The 17,691-nt window shown below is 45.8% G+C and overlaps 1 protein-coding gene across 1 annotated transcript in view; it reads left to right on the plus strand.

Annotated features, from left to right (window-relative positions):
• PLXDC1 (plexin domain containing 1) overlaps nt 1–17,691 on the plus strand; it is a 110,977-nt gene that overhangs the window by 10,345 nt on the left and 82,941 nt on the right. Inside the window, exon 2 of the mRNA XM_036755623.1 lies at nt 4,155–4,342. Coding sequence (XP_036611518.1) covers nt 4,155–4,342 — 188 coding nt within the window. The remainder of the gene's footprint in view (nt 1–4,154; nt 4,343–17,691) is intronic.

The raw sequence follows: 17,691 nt of genomic DNA on the forward strand, positions 1-17,691 counted from the left end.
TCTTCATTCAGAGAATTTGGACCACAAGGTAACCATGGAAGGGAGAGCCTTCTTCAGGTTCTGATCTATTCTGGGTCCAGCTGGGCCTCTATGCAGAGGCAGAGCTGAGTGGAGGATTGTGTTGAGGATGTGGAAAAGGGCTGTTGACAGGCTTTAGGCTTCTGATGACAGGGTGTGAGTCTACTGCCAGACTTCTGTTATATCCAGGGGGCAGAGAACTGCTTGGGGTGGGTGGGTGGTAGCATCATCAGGGTAGAGACACCATCTCCCCAGAGCCAGTTGAACATACTTCTAGGATGCCAGGTCTCTGGGCATTGTGGCTCCTCTCTCAAGCCTCTGTCACTCCTAGGAGAAGGACAAACAAGGCTGCCCCCTTCCCTGCAAACAGGCCCAACTGTGTCTTGGAGCAGCTCCACCTCAGGAATCTCGGTCCAGGGGAAACATGCTTGTGGCTGCTGGTGAAAGACATTGTGTTTGCTGCTTCCCACCACTGAGTCTCAGCCCCTTCCACTGCACCCACATTGGGATGGTGGTATAAGGGAGAAGAATAAGAGGGAGATAGGGCTGGTAATCAGGAGGAATGCCTTATGGGGAGTGGCCTGTTGAGGACAGCAGAGAGACCGTGGGTTGTGTCCCTGTGTTAATGGTCTGAAGAGCCTGGGTGGGTCTATGTACACATGCCAGGCATATGCGCCTACAGATGTCCTTTGGCACTGAGGTTTGAGTTTTGGCCTACTCACTTGAGTGAAATTTTGGGCAACGTCATTTCATGTTTCTAGGTCTCAGTTTACTTATCTATAAAAAGAGAGTTGACCTAGATAACTTCTTTTAAAAAAATTTATTACATACTTAACACATATGATGGGGCACTGGCCAATGAGGGCTCAGCCCAGGGAGCCTAATCTGATTCTTCAAACATCCACATGGGTCCCCTGGGTACTCTTCCAAAACTGAGCCCTCATGGCTCCCTGTTGCATAAACATCAACAAATGTGAGTGTTTCAATATGCAAGAAAAGAACATAAAAGGGAATTATATATAAAACTATGAATGTCTATTAAATGTAACATGAGAGTACCAATACTGCTTTGCTTGTTCCCTTTCTGGATTCACTCCCTAGATGATTCCTAAGGTCTCTCCTAATCCCAGTATAATTTTAAGGCCCAGGATTAAGTCCTGCTTTGGCTGTGTTATCTTGGGTAAGTCCTTTAACCCTCTTTGAGCTAAATGTTCCTCATCTGTAAATGGGGATAAATCGACCTACCTCACAAGGTTGTTTTTTTTGTTTTGTTTTTGTAAAGAAAGCTTTTTGCCAAGGGTGAGCCTTTGTTTCTTTCATTCAGCCCTTAATATCCCTCTCATCCTCTTCCCACATCTTCCGTCCCTTCAGCTCTTAGCCAATCTCTCTGCCCATACTGGCCATGTCCTTGGCACAGCCCTCTCTGGGCTCCACTGTTTGGGTTTGTCTGAAGTAGCTTCAGAGCTCTCTCCCTCTCCCACCTTCCTCCAGCCTGGGCGATATGCCTTCCCCTGGTGCTCTCTGCACATGCTCCTTTTCTGCTCTGGCTAACACCCAGGTTTTAGAGCTAAACCCATTACTAAGCAAGGGAGCCCAGCCAGCTCCTTAGCACAAACAGTCCTAGTTGGGAGGACCCCGAGCTTAGGAGGCAGCTCCATGGCTCAACCCCAGCCCAGGGGGAAGGCACAGAGCCAGAGTCCCCTCTAATGCCTGTGAGCACCTTTGAAGAGGGCCTTTGGGAAACTGGGAAAGGACAAGGCATCACTCTTTCCAGGCTTGGTCCCTAGCTCATCCATAGGTGGCCCCTGAGCATCTTAGGGGAGAGGGATCTCAGACCTCCTCTCTCCCTTCTTCCATCTTTTCTCTCCCCTTCCCCCAGAGTGGTCTTGTCCTTTCCTGGGGAGCATCTGGTTCCGATTACAGACAGAGAAGTGAGAACCAGCAGGCAGGGGCCCAGCAGCTGCCGGCCGCCAAGAATGACTTAATTGAATAAAATGTCTAATGATGAACCGTGTTCCCCACAGTGGGGAGCATCATCTCCTCCCCACCATCCCTGCCCTTGTCATTGGTTCCTGGATCCCCATCTTCATCACCTCCTAAGAGATGACGCTTTAACTGGTCTGGGGACCAGACTCTGTTCTTCCTCACCTACCAAGGGAAATAAGAAAAGAAATATTGTGGCCACACAGGGCTCCCTTTGAAGCCCAGCATTCCTCAATTCCAAGGCAAAGGTTCTTAGACCAATTAGAGGCACCTGAGCACTTGTTACCATGGTTCTGATCCACCTGTGTAGTCTTTTAAGTTTATCTTCAATCGACAGGCCTAGCAAAGAGTCATTGAGAAACACATCTGTGTTGGTGAGATGTGCCATGGAAGCAAGTAGCATGGCAACCTAGTTTAACTAGAGAGATAATAAAGTGGGAGTCATTTACATAGAATTGATTCATTTGTTTGTTATTAAGATGAATTTTCCCCATCTCTTCCAGTCTAGAAGAGCAGCAGCCACTCATAGGCCCAGTCTCACTACTGATAATAGTCAAGGGAGCTTTGACTGGCTTCATTTCCAGCCTTTGTTTCAGGCAGCTAGATGGCTCAGTGGATAGAGTGCTGGGCCTGGAGACAGGAGGTCCATTTTCCTGAGTCCAAATCCAACCTCAGACACTTACTAGCTGTGTGACCCTATGCAAGTCACTTAACCCTATTTGCCTCAGTTTCCTCTTCTGTAAAATGAGCTGGAGAAGGAAATGGCAAATCACTTCAGTAGCTTTACCAAGAAAACCCCAAATGGCATCATGAAGAGTTGAATACAATTGAATTTCCAGCCTGACCTAGTTCAGCCCTCTTCAGGCAGCCTGATAGCCTCCCACTTTATGAGGCTCACCACACTGGCAAGGATTGGGACCTCAACGGGCTTTAGCCATTTTAGCTCTGAACTCCCAATCCACCAGCCTCAATCATGGGCATGCTCTGCCACACCCAGAATAAATGTTGGACCTGGAAAAGACCTTAGAGCATAGAACATAGGATGTCAAAACTGCCACTAATTAGGAAGAAGAAAAAGGAGGAGGAGGAGGAGGAGAAGGGGGAGGGGGAGAGAGGAGAAGGTGGTGGTGATGATGATGATGATTCTCTCTAGGCATTACTTTGCTTCATATAAAATGGAGGTGGCTAGAGTAGCCAGCCTGTTGTCCCACTCAGTTGTCAGGATCCTGGGTTATCTGACACAGAAATATCCAAAAGGGTATGGAAAAGTTTGAAAAGTACTGTTGAGGACACAGCCATCCTTGTGACTGTCATCATGAGTCCATAGTGTGAACCTTAATGCGCACCTATGTTAGCACTGCCTGGGAACAAGATGGCAGCAGCTCTTGCCAAAAGCCCTGATGTGGGCCCTTGTCTGTCTGTCTGTCTGTCTGTCTCTCTCTCTCTATCTCTATCTATCTATCTTTATCTCTCTTCCACTCTGAGGTCTTCTCTACCTAACAGGTAAAAACCGGTCCTTATCCTGTGATTGCAGAGTTGATGATGTTGCCAGAAGACTAAGCAAGAAAACCAAATGAAGCTTTTTCTTTTATCCCACGGCAGTTATAGTTTCAGAAATTCTGGTGCATCCTCAGTGGTTTTTTCCATATGCCTGTGTATGTATTCCCTTATACTGTATATGTTCTTATTGACTGTTGGAAGTTCCTGGTGATTCTTCTTTGTCAGGCTAAGCTGTAAACTGCTTGAGGTTTTTGACTCATGATGATGATCACAGGGACTTTTCTTACTTTCTTGGATCATTCTGTGTCAGATAACCCTGGACCTGATAATCTAGTAGGATAACGGGATACTCCAGCCACCATTTTATATGAGCCAAATGAAGCCTAGAGAGAAGTGATCTGCTTCTCCTTCTCACAGCTAATTAGTGACAGTGACTAGAGTTCAGGTCCCTTGATACCCAGTTCACGGCTCTTTCCACTGTGCTACAATGAGATGCGGTAGTAGGTTGGGTTTTTTTAGGCTTAGCTTCTTTAGTTATATCTGCCATAAAGGAGCAGGATGGTGTCAGTGTGTCTTTAAAAAAGAATACATTTCCTCTCTGCCCCCCTTCAAGGAAGAATTGATGTGACTCTGTTTTTTCTCCTCACCCCCAGGTCAGGGACCACACAGAGATCCAGGATGGGATGCATGGAATGCAGAGAGGAAGATGCTGGGCTGGAGGAGGAGGGTCCGAGAGAGCACTGGCCAGGCACCTGAACCAAACAGGAAACGGCTGAGCCAAGACCAGGGTGGGGGCACCCTGGCCATTGATACAATCCCTGACAATGAAACAAAGATTGTGGTGAGTGGGTCACTGAACATTAGAACAGTCTTCCCACAAGATGATTTTGCCCCTATTCCTTTCTAGACTATCGAGGTTTCTTGATGAGATGGAGAGGGTGGGGGTGAGGGCAACAAGGAAAGAAAAAGCTCGCAGACCTTGGAATTATATGTTTAATAGACACAAACTACAGATATGTCCTTCCCAACCTTTTGACTTAGGCATTTATGTAATGCCTTTTGTTATATAGTTACCTGTATTTCGGTCTCCTTTATCTGTGGAAGTTCCATGAAGGCTGGTTCTATGTCTTGTTTAGTTAAACTTTGTATTTCTTCCAGTGCATACTTAGCATAGTGCTCTGCTGTAGACAGCAGGCAAAGGAGACATCCTGCCCAAAGCTTGTCTGTGCCTTGCACACCTGTACCTTTCTTTCCCCTTAGCCATAGTGGCCCAATGTTAGCACAGTCAGGAAGTCAGATCAGTTGATCTTTGAGGAAGGAAGACTTTTAATGATGGCATGAACATTCTCTCACTCACTCTTTTATCTACAGTGTCTGTACACTGTAGATAAAAGTTGGGCAAGCCTGAACCTCTGGCCTGATATTAGACTGATTGGCTATACTAGGGTCCTTGAGTTGTGTGTTTTGCATGCTATGTGTAATAACTATTTAATTGTTGTTCAATTGTATCCAACTCCTTGTGACTCCATTTGGTTTTTTCTTGGCAATGATGCCATCTCCTTCTCCAGCTCGTTTTACAGATGAGGAACCAAAGCAAACAGGGTTGTGACTTGCCCAGGGTGACACAGCTAGCAGGTATCTGAAGTCAAATTTGAACTCAGGTCTTCCCAACTCCAGGCTGGACCCTCTATCCATTGCACCACCTAGCTGCCCTAATGCTTATTGGACGTCTAATGTCCACAGAGCATTGTGGAGAGACATAAAGTTGAGCTGAGATATGGTCCCTCCCCTCTAGGAACTTCCAGTTTAGCAGAGGATGAGACACAAATACAGATAACTAGTATTCACAACATTACATAAGCACATTAGAGAAATGCAAAAAACAAATGTTAAAGCAAAATGTCAAATCTACAAGTGATCTCAAAGAGAGAAATTGTGGAAAGAGGGAGACCATGGAAGGCTTCATGGAGGAAGTAGCCTTTGAATTGAGCTCTAGGTAGGAATTCAGCCGGTAAAGATGGAGAGGGAGGGTATATAACTATATTTGTATTACCCAGTGTTATATATGTACCAGGGCTAAGTCTTGGGCTGTGCTGTAGAATGCCTGAAGTTTCAGGGCTGGCTAGACAGTGATGACTATTTCATAAGGCTGTTCCTTCCCCATTCTCTCAGGATTGCCTGAATCAGTGGTTCTGGGTCCCTAGGAGTCAGCAGAAATAGGATTGATCCACCCAGTTCCAGGGAGGCAGCAGGCAACGTGCTGAGTCCTGGGCCGTATATTTTAATTACCCCAAGACTTTTTTTTTTAAACCTATGAGAGCATTTCAGGGCTAGAGAGAAAATTGGTCTCCTTTCTTTTTCTTCCATTCTCCCCTGATGCTAGCAAGGACAAGAGTTTGTTCTGTCGCTGGGAACTCTGAAGAGGTTTTTATATTCCTAAGGCCTTGGAAATCAAAACAATTTATAGGCATATAAAATGTTCTAAATCATTGAGGATCATGACTTTTTCAAAGAGCTCCCTTCCTTCCCTCAGAGGGTATGGGGAGCATGGGTAAGACTTTTTTTGTTAAGGAGAGGAAATTATTACTATGGGGGTTTCCATGGCATGGCACTGGAATATTGAATATAGTTAAAATGTCCAATATAGATAGGATTTGGGGGGCTGCCCTTTGGGATTTGTAACCCTCTCTCTGAGATCTCTCTTTTGAGAAACAGGGACAGGTCTCCTATTATCCAGGTCTGTCTCTCCCAGCTCTGATCCTCTGTCTCACTAAACCCCTGCCCTTCTCTCCACACTGCCCCCTCCGGTACCCTATTCACAGAGTGGTGGGGTAGGGGCACCTGGTACCCTTCAGACAGGCTAGAAGCCAATCTTTCTTGGATGCTTAACTAACAGTCTCACAGAGGGAGTGGAAAGAGAGAGGCTGCCTTGTCCATAGGGGACATGGACCCAGAGGCAGTTTTGACATTCGATAAGAAAAGAACCTAATTAGGTCTGATGTGCAGGAAAAAAAGCCCAGTCCTCTGAGGTGCTGCTCTGGAACAGGAGAATGGAGAGTAAAAGGATTGGAGGGGATTAGAGAGGCAGGGAGTGAAGTCAGTGCAGCTGAGCTCAGCCCTGGCATGCTGCTTCACCCGCAGGCTTATTCTAGCTCTATTCACCTCTGCCAGCCTTCCCATTGGGAAACTGATGGAGTGGTGTGTGTATGTGTGTGCGTGCGCACATAACTGTGCATGTCTGAATCTGCGTGTATGTCTTTGTATATGCATGCGTAACTATGCATGTCTGAATCTGTATGTGTGTGTGAATCTGTGTGTTTGAATCTCTGTGTGTGTTTGTTGTGCACGCACACATAACTGTGCATGTCTGAATCTTTGTGTGTGTATAGGATTTCATGGTGGTGAGCAAAGTGGGGGAGTGCTCTGAATTCCCAAACTCTACTAAAATGCAGATGCATTAAGACCCACAATCCAAGCCTGTGGCACATGAGTGCACTTGGCTCATATTTGCATGTGCGTGAATATTGTCTGTTTTTGGTCTTCAGAGAGAATTCTCATGGGAGATCTACGTTTAAATTTCCATTAGTTGTTCAGTCATTTTCAGTCATATCTGACTCTTCGTGACCCCATTTGGGATTTTCTTGGCAAAGATGCTGGAATGGTTTGCCATTTCCTTCTGCAGCTCATTTTACAGATGAGGAAACTGAGGCAAACGGTAACGTGACTTGCCTAGGGTCACAAAGCTAGTAAGTATCTGAGGCCAGATCTGAACTCAGGGAGAGGAGTCGGACTCCAGGCCTGGCACTCTGTGCGCTATGGCGCCACCTAGCTGTCCTTCCCATCAGTGCACAGAAACTTCTTTGTGAAAATTTCCTATAAGCTCTCTGAAGGCAAAGACACCTCCTGTATTCCCTGGGATGTACAAACAGATCCTAGACCTAGGCCATAAGCTTTACGAGCCAAAAGGGACCTCGAAGATCACCTAATTTCATTCCAGGGACGCTGAGACTCAGAAGGATTCGATTATTTACCCAAGGTCACATGGCTAGTAAGGAGTCAAGATGGGATTTTATTCCACGTCTTCTCACTCCAGATCCTAGGATCACAGATTTAGAATTGAAAGGGACCATCTTTTTTACAGCCCAAATTCTGACCTAGGAAAGTTAAGTGACTTACCCAAGATCACACAGGTAGTATCAGAGGTAGGATTTGAACCCAGATCTTCTGGTCCCAGAGCTCTTTTCTTTGGCACCATTCTTCTTGTTTCGTGGTTGCTCAGAGTAGTTGCCTATAGGTATGCTGACTCCACTGCTAAGAGATGATTGTTAAATTTTTAGTGTGAGCATTTACACCTCAGAAATCAGCAATGCTGCAAATCAGGGGTAGCTAGACAGCGCCGTAGTGCACAGAATGCCAGGCATGGATTCAGGAAGACTTCTGAGTTCAAATCTGGCCTCAGTCGCTTCATAGCTGTGTGACTGTGGGCAAGTCCCTTAAACCTGTTTGCCTTAGTTTCTTCATCTGTAAAATGAGCTGGAGAAGGAAGTGGCAAATTACTCCAATAGCTTTGCCAAGAAAACCCTAAAATGGCATCACAAAGAGTCAGACACAACTGAAAAAAAGACTGAACAATAAATAAATCAAGGCTTGATTAATGGGGTTTTTTTGATTGTCTAGACTTAAGAAAGTGATAGGGCAAATGTTAATAATGCAGATTAAATTTAAAAGTGATGTCTTCCTCCCCTCCCCAGAGTTGGTTGTTAAACATTTAACAGCATGCCCCTCTAGCTCTCTCTTCACCTGGGTCAGACTCATCTCACAGGCCCTGCTTTTTGCCTCCCTTTCTCTCTGATTCTTTCCCTTGTCCTTCTCTTCCCTCTCCCTCCGTCCCCCCAACCCCAACTGCCCTTTCCCCACATGAGTATCAGATTCTATGGAGTCCAAAGACCAAGTTCCTCCTCTCTTCCTATTGTGCATTTCTCCTAGTCTACGAAACCCAATCTGGACAATAGTGTGGGCTGTGTTTGTGAGAACAGGGTAGAACTGGAGTGGGGAGGGTGGAGATGGATATAAGAGATCCCGACATGGGCGGGGGGTGGCTTTGGGGTAGTTTTCTTTGGGGAAAGTTTCCTCATATCCCAACAAATAACCCAATTTTATTCCAGTTTCTTCCAGGAGGAACTGGAACACAGAAGCACTTTGCCTGGGATCTTAGTTAGGGAAGGCATCAATCCCTTCCCCAGATAGTACCCTCTCTTCTCTCCCTGTCTCCCCCCCCCCCCCCCCCGCCCCAGCCATCTGTATACACTCATTTCCTAAAACCACTTCTTTGTCAGAAGGAGAGAAAAAAAAAAAGAAAGACACAGAGGGACAAACTATGCCCTAGACACTTAGTGTACTGTCTCAGATCACGAATTCCATGAACTAGGCCCTGGGGCAGATATAAATGTAAACCACACACAGAACTGTCTTCTTCCTTACCACTAAGGGGCTTCTCTCATCTTTGGACCTAAGCATGCAGCCTAGCTTCAGTCCTTCTGGAACCTAAAGAAAGGACTCTTTTTGCTTAAGCTTACTGCCTCTACACTCTGCCCCTACCCCTACCCTGGAGCCCCAGGGAAGATCATTTAAAACTTGGGTTTGACTTATGTCTAGGGTCTTTGCCAAAAGAGAAGTAGAAAGATACAATGTAGATCAAGTATAGGACACCTATTCATTTCCTCTGCGCAAAAGAAGTGTTAAACACAAAAGTCTCACAATATTGCATTGACGAGGTTTAAGATAGCCATCAATTATAACTAATACTCTCACAGTAGTATAACATTAAACCATGAAGCATTTTGTAATAGACTTTGTGCTAATAATTCCCTGCTGGTGGTGGTCATCTTCTCCAATCAATGCAGCCATAGTTGTCTGGCCTCCTGATGAAGAGCACTGACTAAGGACTGAGTAGCTCTTGAGCTCTCAAAATAGCTTCTGATGCTAGAAACGTCTGTCTCAGGGTTACTCTCATCACCTATGCTCAGGGAAGAAATACAAAGCAGAAGAGGCAACGAGGACATTGATATCCAGTCTCAAACTCACATAGGTGAGCACTGGCGCTGTATGAGCAGTGTGCCGTTTCATTTCAGCTGGAGTTGGGACTAGAAAAGTTCTGACAGCCTGGTAGACTGAGACTAGCTGAGAGGGCATTCCAGAGGAGTCACTTCCTTTAAAGTACACTGAGCACCCCACTCGTCCTTGCTTAGTGTCCAAATCCCACATTGCTGTCATCACAGAGACAAGACAACCAACAAGGCAATTAATTGTTTCATCGTTCCCAAATTCCCAAGACTTCAACCCTAGAAGGAACCAAGACAGCTCAACACATGTTTCGTGGGCTGGTCCCTGAAAACCCAATCCCACCCACACAAAGGTCGCATCAGACACAGGCCCTGCTTTCACGATGTTTGTAATCTGTTCAGGAAATATGGCACACACACAAATAATCATGATACAAAACAACGCAGGCTAATTGCATTAAAAACATTTAGAACAGAATTAAGGGTTTCTTGGAGATAGCACTTAACTTGGACTTCAGAGTATAGGTAAGACTCCAATAAGATAGAATAAAGGGGCAGGGACAGATCTCCAACTAGCACCAGGTGAACAGGTCTTTGTCCCAGGGTACAGATGTGTTGGGGGACAGCTCCCTTCTTGGGACAGCTTACTCTCATATTTTTTGTTCCCTATCATCAACCTATTCTGCAGACCTAGGAACAAAATCATCCCCGGGGGACAATCTGGGCTGTGATCACAGCCCTAGTGGGATGCTCTCTCTGCATTCCTATGCTAATAAGCCCCATCAGAGTGTTTTCTATGCTTCCAGGTCTCTTTGTCTCCTTCCCTTCCCTGACAACCAATTCATTCCAGGTGCAGTTTCAGTTAATAACAGCTCTGCTCTCAGCCATCTTAATTTGTATTCTAATTATCTATATTTTTGTCTAATAATATATAGTTGACATTTCTGTTATGCCTTAGAGACTGCATCATGTTTTACATACATTATTTCATTTGAACTTCAGAAAAAACCCTCTGTGATAAGTAATACAGGTGTCATCATTCCCATTTCACAGACGAGGAAACCGTGGTTCAGGAATTTTGTGACTTGTCTACAACTAGTCAGTACCAGTGGAAGGATTTGAACTCTGATCTTTGTCACTCCAAGTTCAACACACTGTCCTGTAGGCCATACTGCTCTTCCTTGTATTTACTAGCCTACAAATTTCTAAAGGGCAGAGATTATGTTGCCTGGTCTTTGTTTTCTCCCCAACAGCATAGCACAGGACTTTGTACACTGTAGGTGATTAATAAATGTTTGAATGAGTGAAAACAATCTGATTTCCTGGTTTCAGACAGAGCAGCCAGGACGCCATGACTTCCACCAGGACAGGTGACGTGTTCTCCTTGAGAGAGGCTGTTGGAAGCCTGCTTAAAAGAGGGAGATTTCTGGGGCCACTCCAACAAACAGTTTAATGTGATAGAAAGAGCATTGACTTTATTTATTCTAATCTTAGATCTGCTACTTACTATCTTTGTGACCTTGGACAGGTTTCTTCACCTTCCTGGGCCTCAGTTTCCACCTCCATAAAATGCAAGTGTTTGGATTGAATGATCTCTACAGACCTATGGCCCACCCCCAAATCCTATGATGCTAGCCCATCTCTGGCAAGATAGTCCATCATCTCTGGACCCCACTCCCTGGGCTGTTAGAATCTCTCTCTTGTCTAAAGGCAGAGTGCCTTTAAAATACCCTCCAAAGACATGTTACCTTTTTGTCCTAGAATCATAAATTTTATGCTAAAAGGGACTACATGTCATCTATTACCATCCACTTATTTCACAGATGAGAAAATTAAGGCCAAGAAGTTAAGTGACTTGTCCAAGACCACACAGGAAGAATGTCCCAGAGCTGGAATTTGAACCTTTGTCATCTGACTCCCAAGCCAGAATGCTGCCTCTGTCTGGTGGGGAGGATGAATGAGGTCTGAGAGCTAGTGGTCACTCTCTGCCTGTCCTTCTCTCTGGTTACTTCTTCTTGAACCTCCTAGCATCCCACATACCACCCCCGCACCCTCTACTACACACACACACACACACACACACACACACACACACACACACACACACGCACAATAGAGAACCCAGTCCAGCCTCAACACCCTCAGCCCCTTCTTTCCTAGTGATTAACCACAGTTTTGAGTCATTCCCAGAACAGAATCTGTTTCCCAGGATTTTGTTCCCTCCTGCCCACCCACCTACCCCCCACAACATCCCTGGTGGAAACCAGAAACTCCTGCCTTGACTCATGCTTTCCAAGCTTTTTTTTTTTCAACTGAGGCTAATTGTGATGATTTGGGAGATGTGCGTGTGCATGCGTGTGTGTGTGTGCTGATATGACGGGGTAAGTCTTAGTAAGAGTCAACTTTATGCCAAATCACTTCTATTCAAAAGATCTATTAAGCGTTTACTATGTACCGAGCATTATGCTGAGTCCTAGAAACACAAAAAAATGCAATAAAAGTCTTGCCTATGGGAAGGGATGAGAGAGGCTTTGCTGGGGTAGAAGGAGGAAGGGAAAGGAAGAGAGAGAGAATTGCTAAATCCAGGAGGGAGTCTTTTCTGTCCAGAGCAATTTTTGTGAGGATAGACAACATTCAATTCAACTCAGATTTGGAGTGAGAGGGCCTGGGTTTGAATGTTAACTCTGCTATCCTTCTCCTTCCCCTCTCTCTTCCTCTCTTCCCCTCTCTCCCTCCCTCCCTCCTACTCTCTCCCACCCTCTGTCCCCCTTCCAGCCACCCCTCCCTCCCCCCCTCCTTCTCTCTTTCCCTCCCTCCTCTTTTTTTCCCTTCTTCCTTCGTTTAATCTCTTTCTCTCCCTTCCTCTCCCTTCCACCTTCCCCTTCCCTCTTCCTCTTTTCCCCTCTGTCCCCCTCCCAGCCACCCCCTTCTCTTTCCCTGTCTCTCTCACTTTCTCTCCCTCTCTCTTTTTTCTTTCTCCCTCCCTCCTCTCTCTCTCTCATTTTCTCTCCTCTCTCTCTCCTCTTCCTCCCTTCCTCTCTCTCTCCCTCATTCTCTTTTTCTCTCCTTCCCCCTTTCCCTCTCTCTCTCCCTTCTCTCTTTCCCTCCTTTCTCTCACTCTTTCTCTCCCTCCTTCTTTCTCTCTCCCTCCCCCTCTTTCTCTCCCTCCCTCTTTCCCTCTCCCTCCCTCTCTCTCTCCCTCTCTCCTCTCTCACTTTCTCTCCTTCTCTCTCTCCCCCTCCTCCCTCCTTGCCTCTGTCTTTCCCTCCTTTCTCTCACTCTTTCTCCTCCTTCCTCTCTTTCTCTTTCCCTCCCCCTTCTTTCTCTCCCTCCCTCCCTCTCTCTTCCTCCCTCTCTCTTTCCCTCCATCTCTCACTTCCTCCTTCTCTCTCTTTCTCCCTCCCTCTCTCTCTTTCTCCTTCCCTCTCTTTCTTTCTCTCCCTCCCCCTCTCTCTCTCTACTCCCCCCAGCACCTTCTCCCCCTCTCAGGACTTACTCATTTTGCTTCTCTGGCCTTCAATCTCCTCTTCCATAAAATGAAGGCATTGGATTCTATCAGTGGGGGCCAGCTAGAGCAAAGGCACAGAAATGGGAGACTAAAGTAGGTCAGTCTGGCTGAACCAGAGGGCATATGAAAGGGAATAATAGATGAGTCTGGAAAGGCAGGTTGGAGCAGATTGCAAAAGGCTTTGAATGTTACCTGGAGGAGTTTGAATTTTACCTTAGAGGGAAGGTGGAGCCACAGAAGCTTCTTGAACAGAGGCGTTGGTATGGTCAAGCCGTCCTCTAGGAAGATCAGCTGTGTGGAGGATGAACTGGAAAAGGGGAAGACTTAAGGCAGGAAAATCAACTAGGAGATTATTCAACTAGTCTAGGCAGGCAATAATAGTGACTGAGGAGGCTGGGTGTGAGAGGAGAGAAAGGAAGAAAGGCAGGATATACAGTTATCCCTTCTACATCAAGAGGGTTACGGGTACAGTGCCCCTGCAATCTGGAAATCTGCATAAAAATTTTGGGCCCTCCCTCAGTACCAGAGAAGAAGTCTGATTTTTTTCTTTTTCTTTTATGGAGTGTCAACAGTACCTTATTGTAAAATTTGGTTTGATATTATATAACACTATACATATATTTTGTGAATTTCTGAGTTTTTAAACTTTTACTGTGTCATTTCTGGCTTTTGTGTGTCTTCTGTGGCTTCTGCAAAACTCTCCCAAAATTTACATTTAATTTCCTATTCCAACCTACAATATATCAAAACCCTTGATGGGGAAAGTCGTGACATTGAAGGAATAACTGTATAGTAGTGGTAGAATCGATAAAATTTGGTTACTGATTGGAAATGTGGAGTGAGGGAGAGGGGACGGTTCAGGATGACTCCATGGTTATGGGTGACTAGAAGAATGATCATGCCCACAACAGAAACAGCAAAGTGAGAAAGAGGTATGGATTCGGGGGGATAGAGAGTGGGTTCTGTTTTGGAAGTATTGAGTTTGACATATCTTGAGGATATCCAGTTGAAAATAGGCCGTTGGCGATGCAGGGCTAGAATTCAGGAGAGATTAGGATATGTAGACCTGGAACCCTTTGCCTAGAGAGAACAGAATCTGTGGGATTTAGTGAGATCATCAAGAGATGAGGTGTAGACGGTGGAGTGATGTGGTGATCAGAACTGGATGAGGTTAATCCTGGAAGATTTTTCTGGAGGAAATAGGGGGAGCTATGAGCTAGATTTGGGAAAGAAGAGGGAAGAGAAATAGATTGGCAAAGAAGGGAAGGTGTCTTGGGTGGGGATAGAAAGCTGGTAAAAAACCAAAGCAGAGCTTTAACTAGCAATTTTTAGGCCAGAGAAGGGAGCATAAATCTCCTTTCATGGCAAATGCCATTAAACAGTGACCTCAAATGTCCTTCTGAGGAGGCCACTGGGGTGGGCAGGAAGGGGATGGGGAGGAGCAGGCTGAAGAAGAGCTCATAGCCTTCTCGTGACTTCCTCTATGAACTACTTAGATTTCCTAACTAGATGCTAAGCTCATTTGTTTCTGTACTGGTGAAGGAATGAAAATGCCATTCATACTCCCTAAATTTTGGCTTCTGGGGACAAAACCCCAACCCACTCTAGTTATGACTTTGGGTATGAATGACTGACTAAGCTAGAGGTAGTCCATTCCTAGTAGCAGAGTCAGAGGGGAAATATTTAGGGTTAGAGGCATCCTGTGAAGAGGCAGCAGCCTGGTGTAGTAGATAGAATGCTGGACTTGGAATCAGGAAGACTTGGGTTTGAATCCCACTCGATGATCCTGAGTAACAAGAAAAAGATCAGAGGATTTTTAGGGAAGAAGGTTTAAATTCAATATTGCTTCCAGTAGCATCCTGGGCTCAAGCCACTGCTGTTTCTTCTCTGCGTTCTTCCCTTCCCTTCTTCCCTTCCTCCTTTTCTCTCTTCCTTCCTTCCTTCCTCTCTCCCTTTCTTCATTTGTTCCTTCCTTCCTTCTTTCTTTTTTATTTTCTTCCCTTCTCCCTTTCTCTTTTTCTTTCTTTCTTCTTCCCTCCCTCCCTTTCTTCATTTCTTTTCCCTCTTTTCCTTCCTCCTTTTCTCTTCCTTCCTTTTCCTTCTCCCTTCTTTTCTTTCTTTTTTCCTTTCTTCCCTTCCTCTCTTCTCTCTCCCTCCCTTCCTCTCTCCCTCCCTCTCTCCTTCTCCCTCCCTCTCTCCTTCTCCCTCCCTCTCTCTCCCTCCCTCTCCTTGTTCCTCTCCCTGTCCCTGTCCCTCTCCCTGTCCCTCTCCTTCTCCTTGTCCCTCTCCCTCTCCCTGTTCCTGTCCCTGTCCCTGTCCCTGTTCCTGTCCCTGTCCCTCTCCCTCTCCCTCTCCTTCTCCGTCTCCTTCTCCCTCTCCCTCTCCTTCTCCCTTTCCCTCTCACAAGAGAACAAGAGCCTGGCCCCTTCCTGGCTGATGGCTAAAGACAGGGAAGGAATCTTCCTTTTCCAGGAGCTCATTCTTACTGCCATGGCTAGGGAAGGCCCAGCCTCTCACAGGGATCTAGACAAGGTTGGGATCACATTGATGAAGGTTGGCAGTGAGAACATTGTCCCTCTGGGGAGAAGCTTGCCCTGGCTCAACTCTCTTGCCATGCCGGCCCCAGCAGCCACCTCCTGGCAGCCTGATTAATGACCCATATTGGAAAGCTTGTCCCCCGCATCCATTCCATCAGTCTTGAGGCCACTTTCTTTCTCTTTCCTGCATCCATGTGAATCTGCTCCCCCTCCTTTGCACACAGTTCATGTCATTGCCCAGCCTGATCCTCCCATCCTCTCCCTCCCCGTGGGCTTCCACTCCTTTCCTTCAGCTCACTTGTATCTCCTCATCTTCAAATCTGGTTTTGAGATTCTCCTCTTTCCAGAAGACTCCTTGGATTAACCCCAGTCTTTTTTGCTTATTCCTTTCCTCTTCATTCCCCTGGCATATTGATGCCTGCTGTCTGCACTCAGTGTTCCTTTGTCTGAATGACTATATCTTTGGGTCCAGAGCATGTGTCCAATCTCCTCCTCAGACAAGGAGCTCCCTGAGGGTAGGCAAATACCATGTCTCTCCTCAGAGCCTGGGGGATCTAGGTCAGGGGCTATACTTTCCTCTGTCAAACTGGGAACTCCTTCCTTAGACCAAGAACTCCAAGGAGTCAAAGACTATATTGCTTCCTCTGGAATCCCAGCTCCCTCAGAGAGTGCTCAGGGTGGGGTGCTGTAGGATGGATGAGGAGTACTTGACTACTTTCCTGGAATGCCAGAACTAGGAAAAAGCTTAGTAATCAGCTGGTCCAACCTATTAGTTTTCCAGAGCCCCCTCTGGATTCTGGAATCTGGAGGTTAATGCCAAGAGAGAAATGATTTGTTCAAGGTCATATGTGATGAATTAGCAGCAGAGTTGAGGCAATAGCCCAGCTCTCCTGTGTTCCAGTTCAAGGGTCCTTACAAAAATCTTTCCACATTTCCTCTTACCTAACACTGAATGGTAGAGCTATGCTGAGGCTCAGGAAAGACTTAGACACAGGACGAGTTTCCCTTGCCCCAGGGAATGATTGGATGGAATTTTCAGATCAGATGTGACACATTGTTAGACTTAACAAACCAAGATCTGCCCCAGGTACTTCTGGCCTCAGTGATGCTAAGGAGTTACTGGAAGGAGGTGAGGAGAGAGTTTGAAATTCACCAGGTACAGCGGAACCTGTGCTGGGCACCTAGATTTGGGAGAAACCTGCCTGTTTGCCCCTCTCCAGCAGTGGAAGGGGAAGAGACTTAGTTACAAAGATCTAAACTCCTAGTGACCTGGTATCCTGGGACTGTACTCAGCATGCTATGATGATTTGGTTCGAGGCTAGTATCATTTCTCACTGGGCCAAATCTACTAAGAGTAAATTTAACAGAGATAAATATGGTCTTCTACTAGGGTTCAAAGAATCAATTCCCCAAATATGAAATGGGTGAAGTCAGTCAATAAGAAAGCAAAAGATCCTACTTTCTAAGACCTCCCAGTCTAATATATAGGAGAGACAACATACAAACAACTATGTACAAACAAACACACTATAGGTAAGATGAATTGGAAGTGTACCTAGATTGTAGTTCCTCTGAAAACCGTTTAAAACTGTTAATGGATTGAGTCAAGTGTGTTATGGCAGCCAAGAAAGTGAATTCGATATTAGGCTGCATGAATAAAGGAATATTGTTCAGGAATCCAGTCCTGATCTATCTTGAGCTCCAGTCTCACATCACCAATTGCCTATTGGTTATTTTCAACTGGATGCCCAGTAAGCGTCTCAAACAGAAGTCACTATCTTTTGTCCCAAACCCAACCCTCTTCTTACTTTCCTATTTTTTTTTTTGAGGCAGAGATGCAGGAGTGGTTTGTCATTTCCTTTTCCAGCTCATTTTGCAGATGAGGAAACTGAGATAAACACGGTTAAGTGACTTGCCCAGAGTCACATAGATAGTAAATGTCTGAGGCTGGATTTGAACTCAGGTTGTCCTGATTCCAGGGCCAGTGCTCTATCTACTACACTACCTGCCTGCCCCCCCTCTTCTTTCTTTCCTATTTCTCTTGGGGCATCACTATCCTTCCAGTCATCTCAGATCTAAACCT

This window comes from Trichosurus vulpecula, chromosome 4, assembly GCF_011100635.1.
Source record: "Trichosurus vulpecula isolate mTriVul1 chromosome 4, mTriVul1.pri, whole genome shotgun sequence".
NCBI classification, from domain to species: domain Eukaryota; kingdom Metazoa; phylum Chordata; class Mammalia; order Diprotodontia; family Phalangeridae; genus Trichosurus; species Trichosurus vulpecula.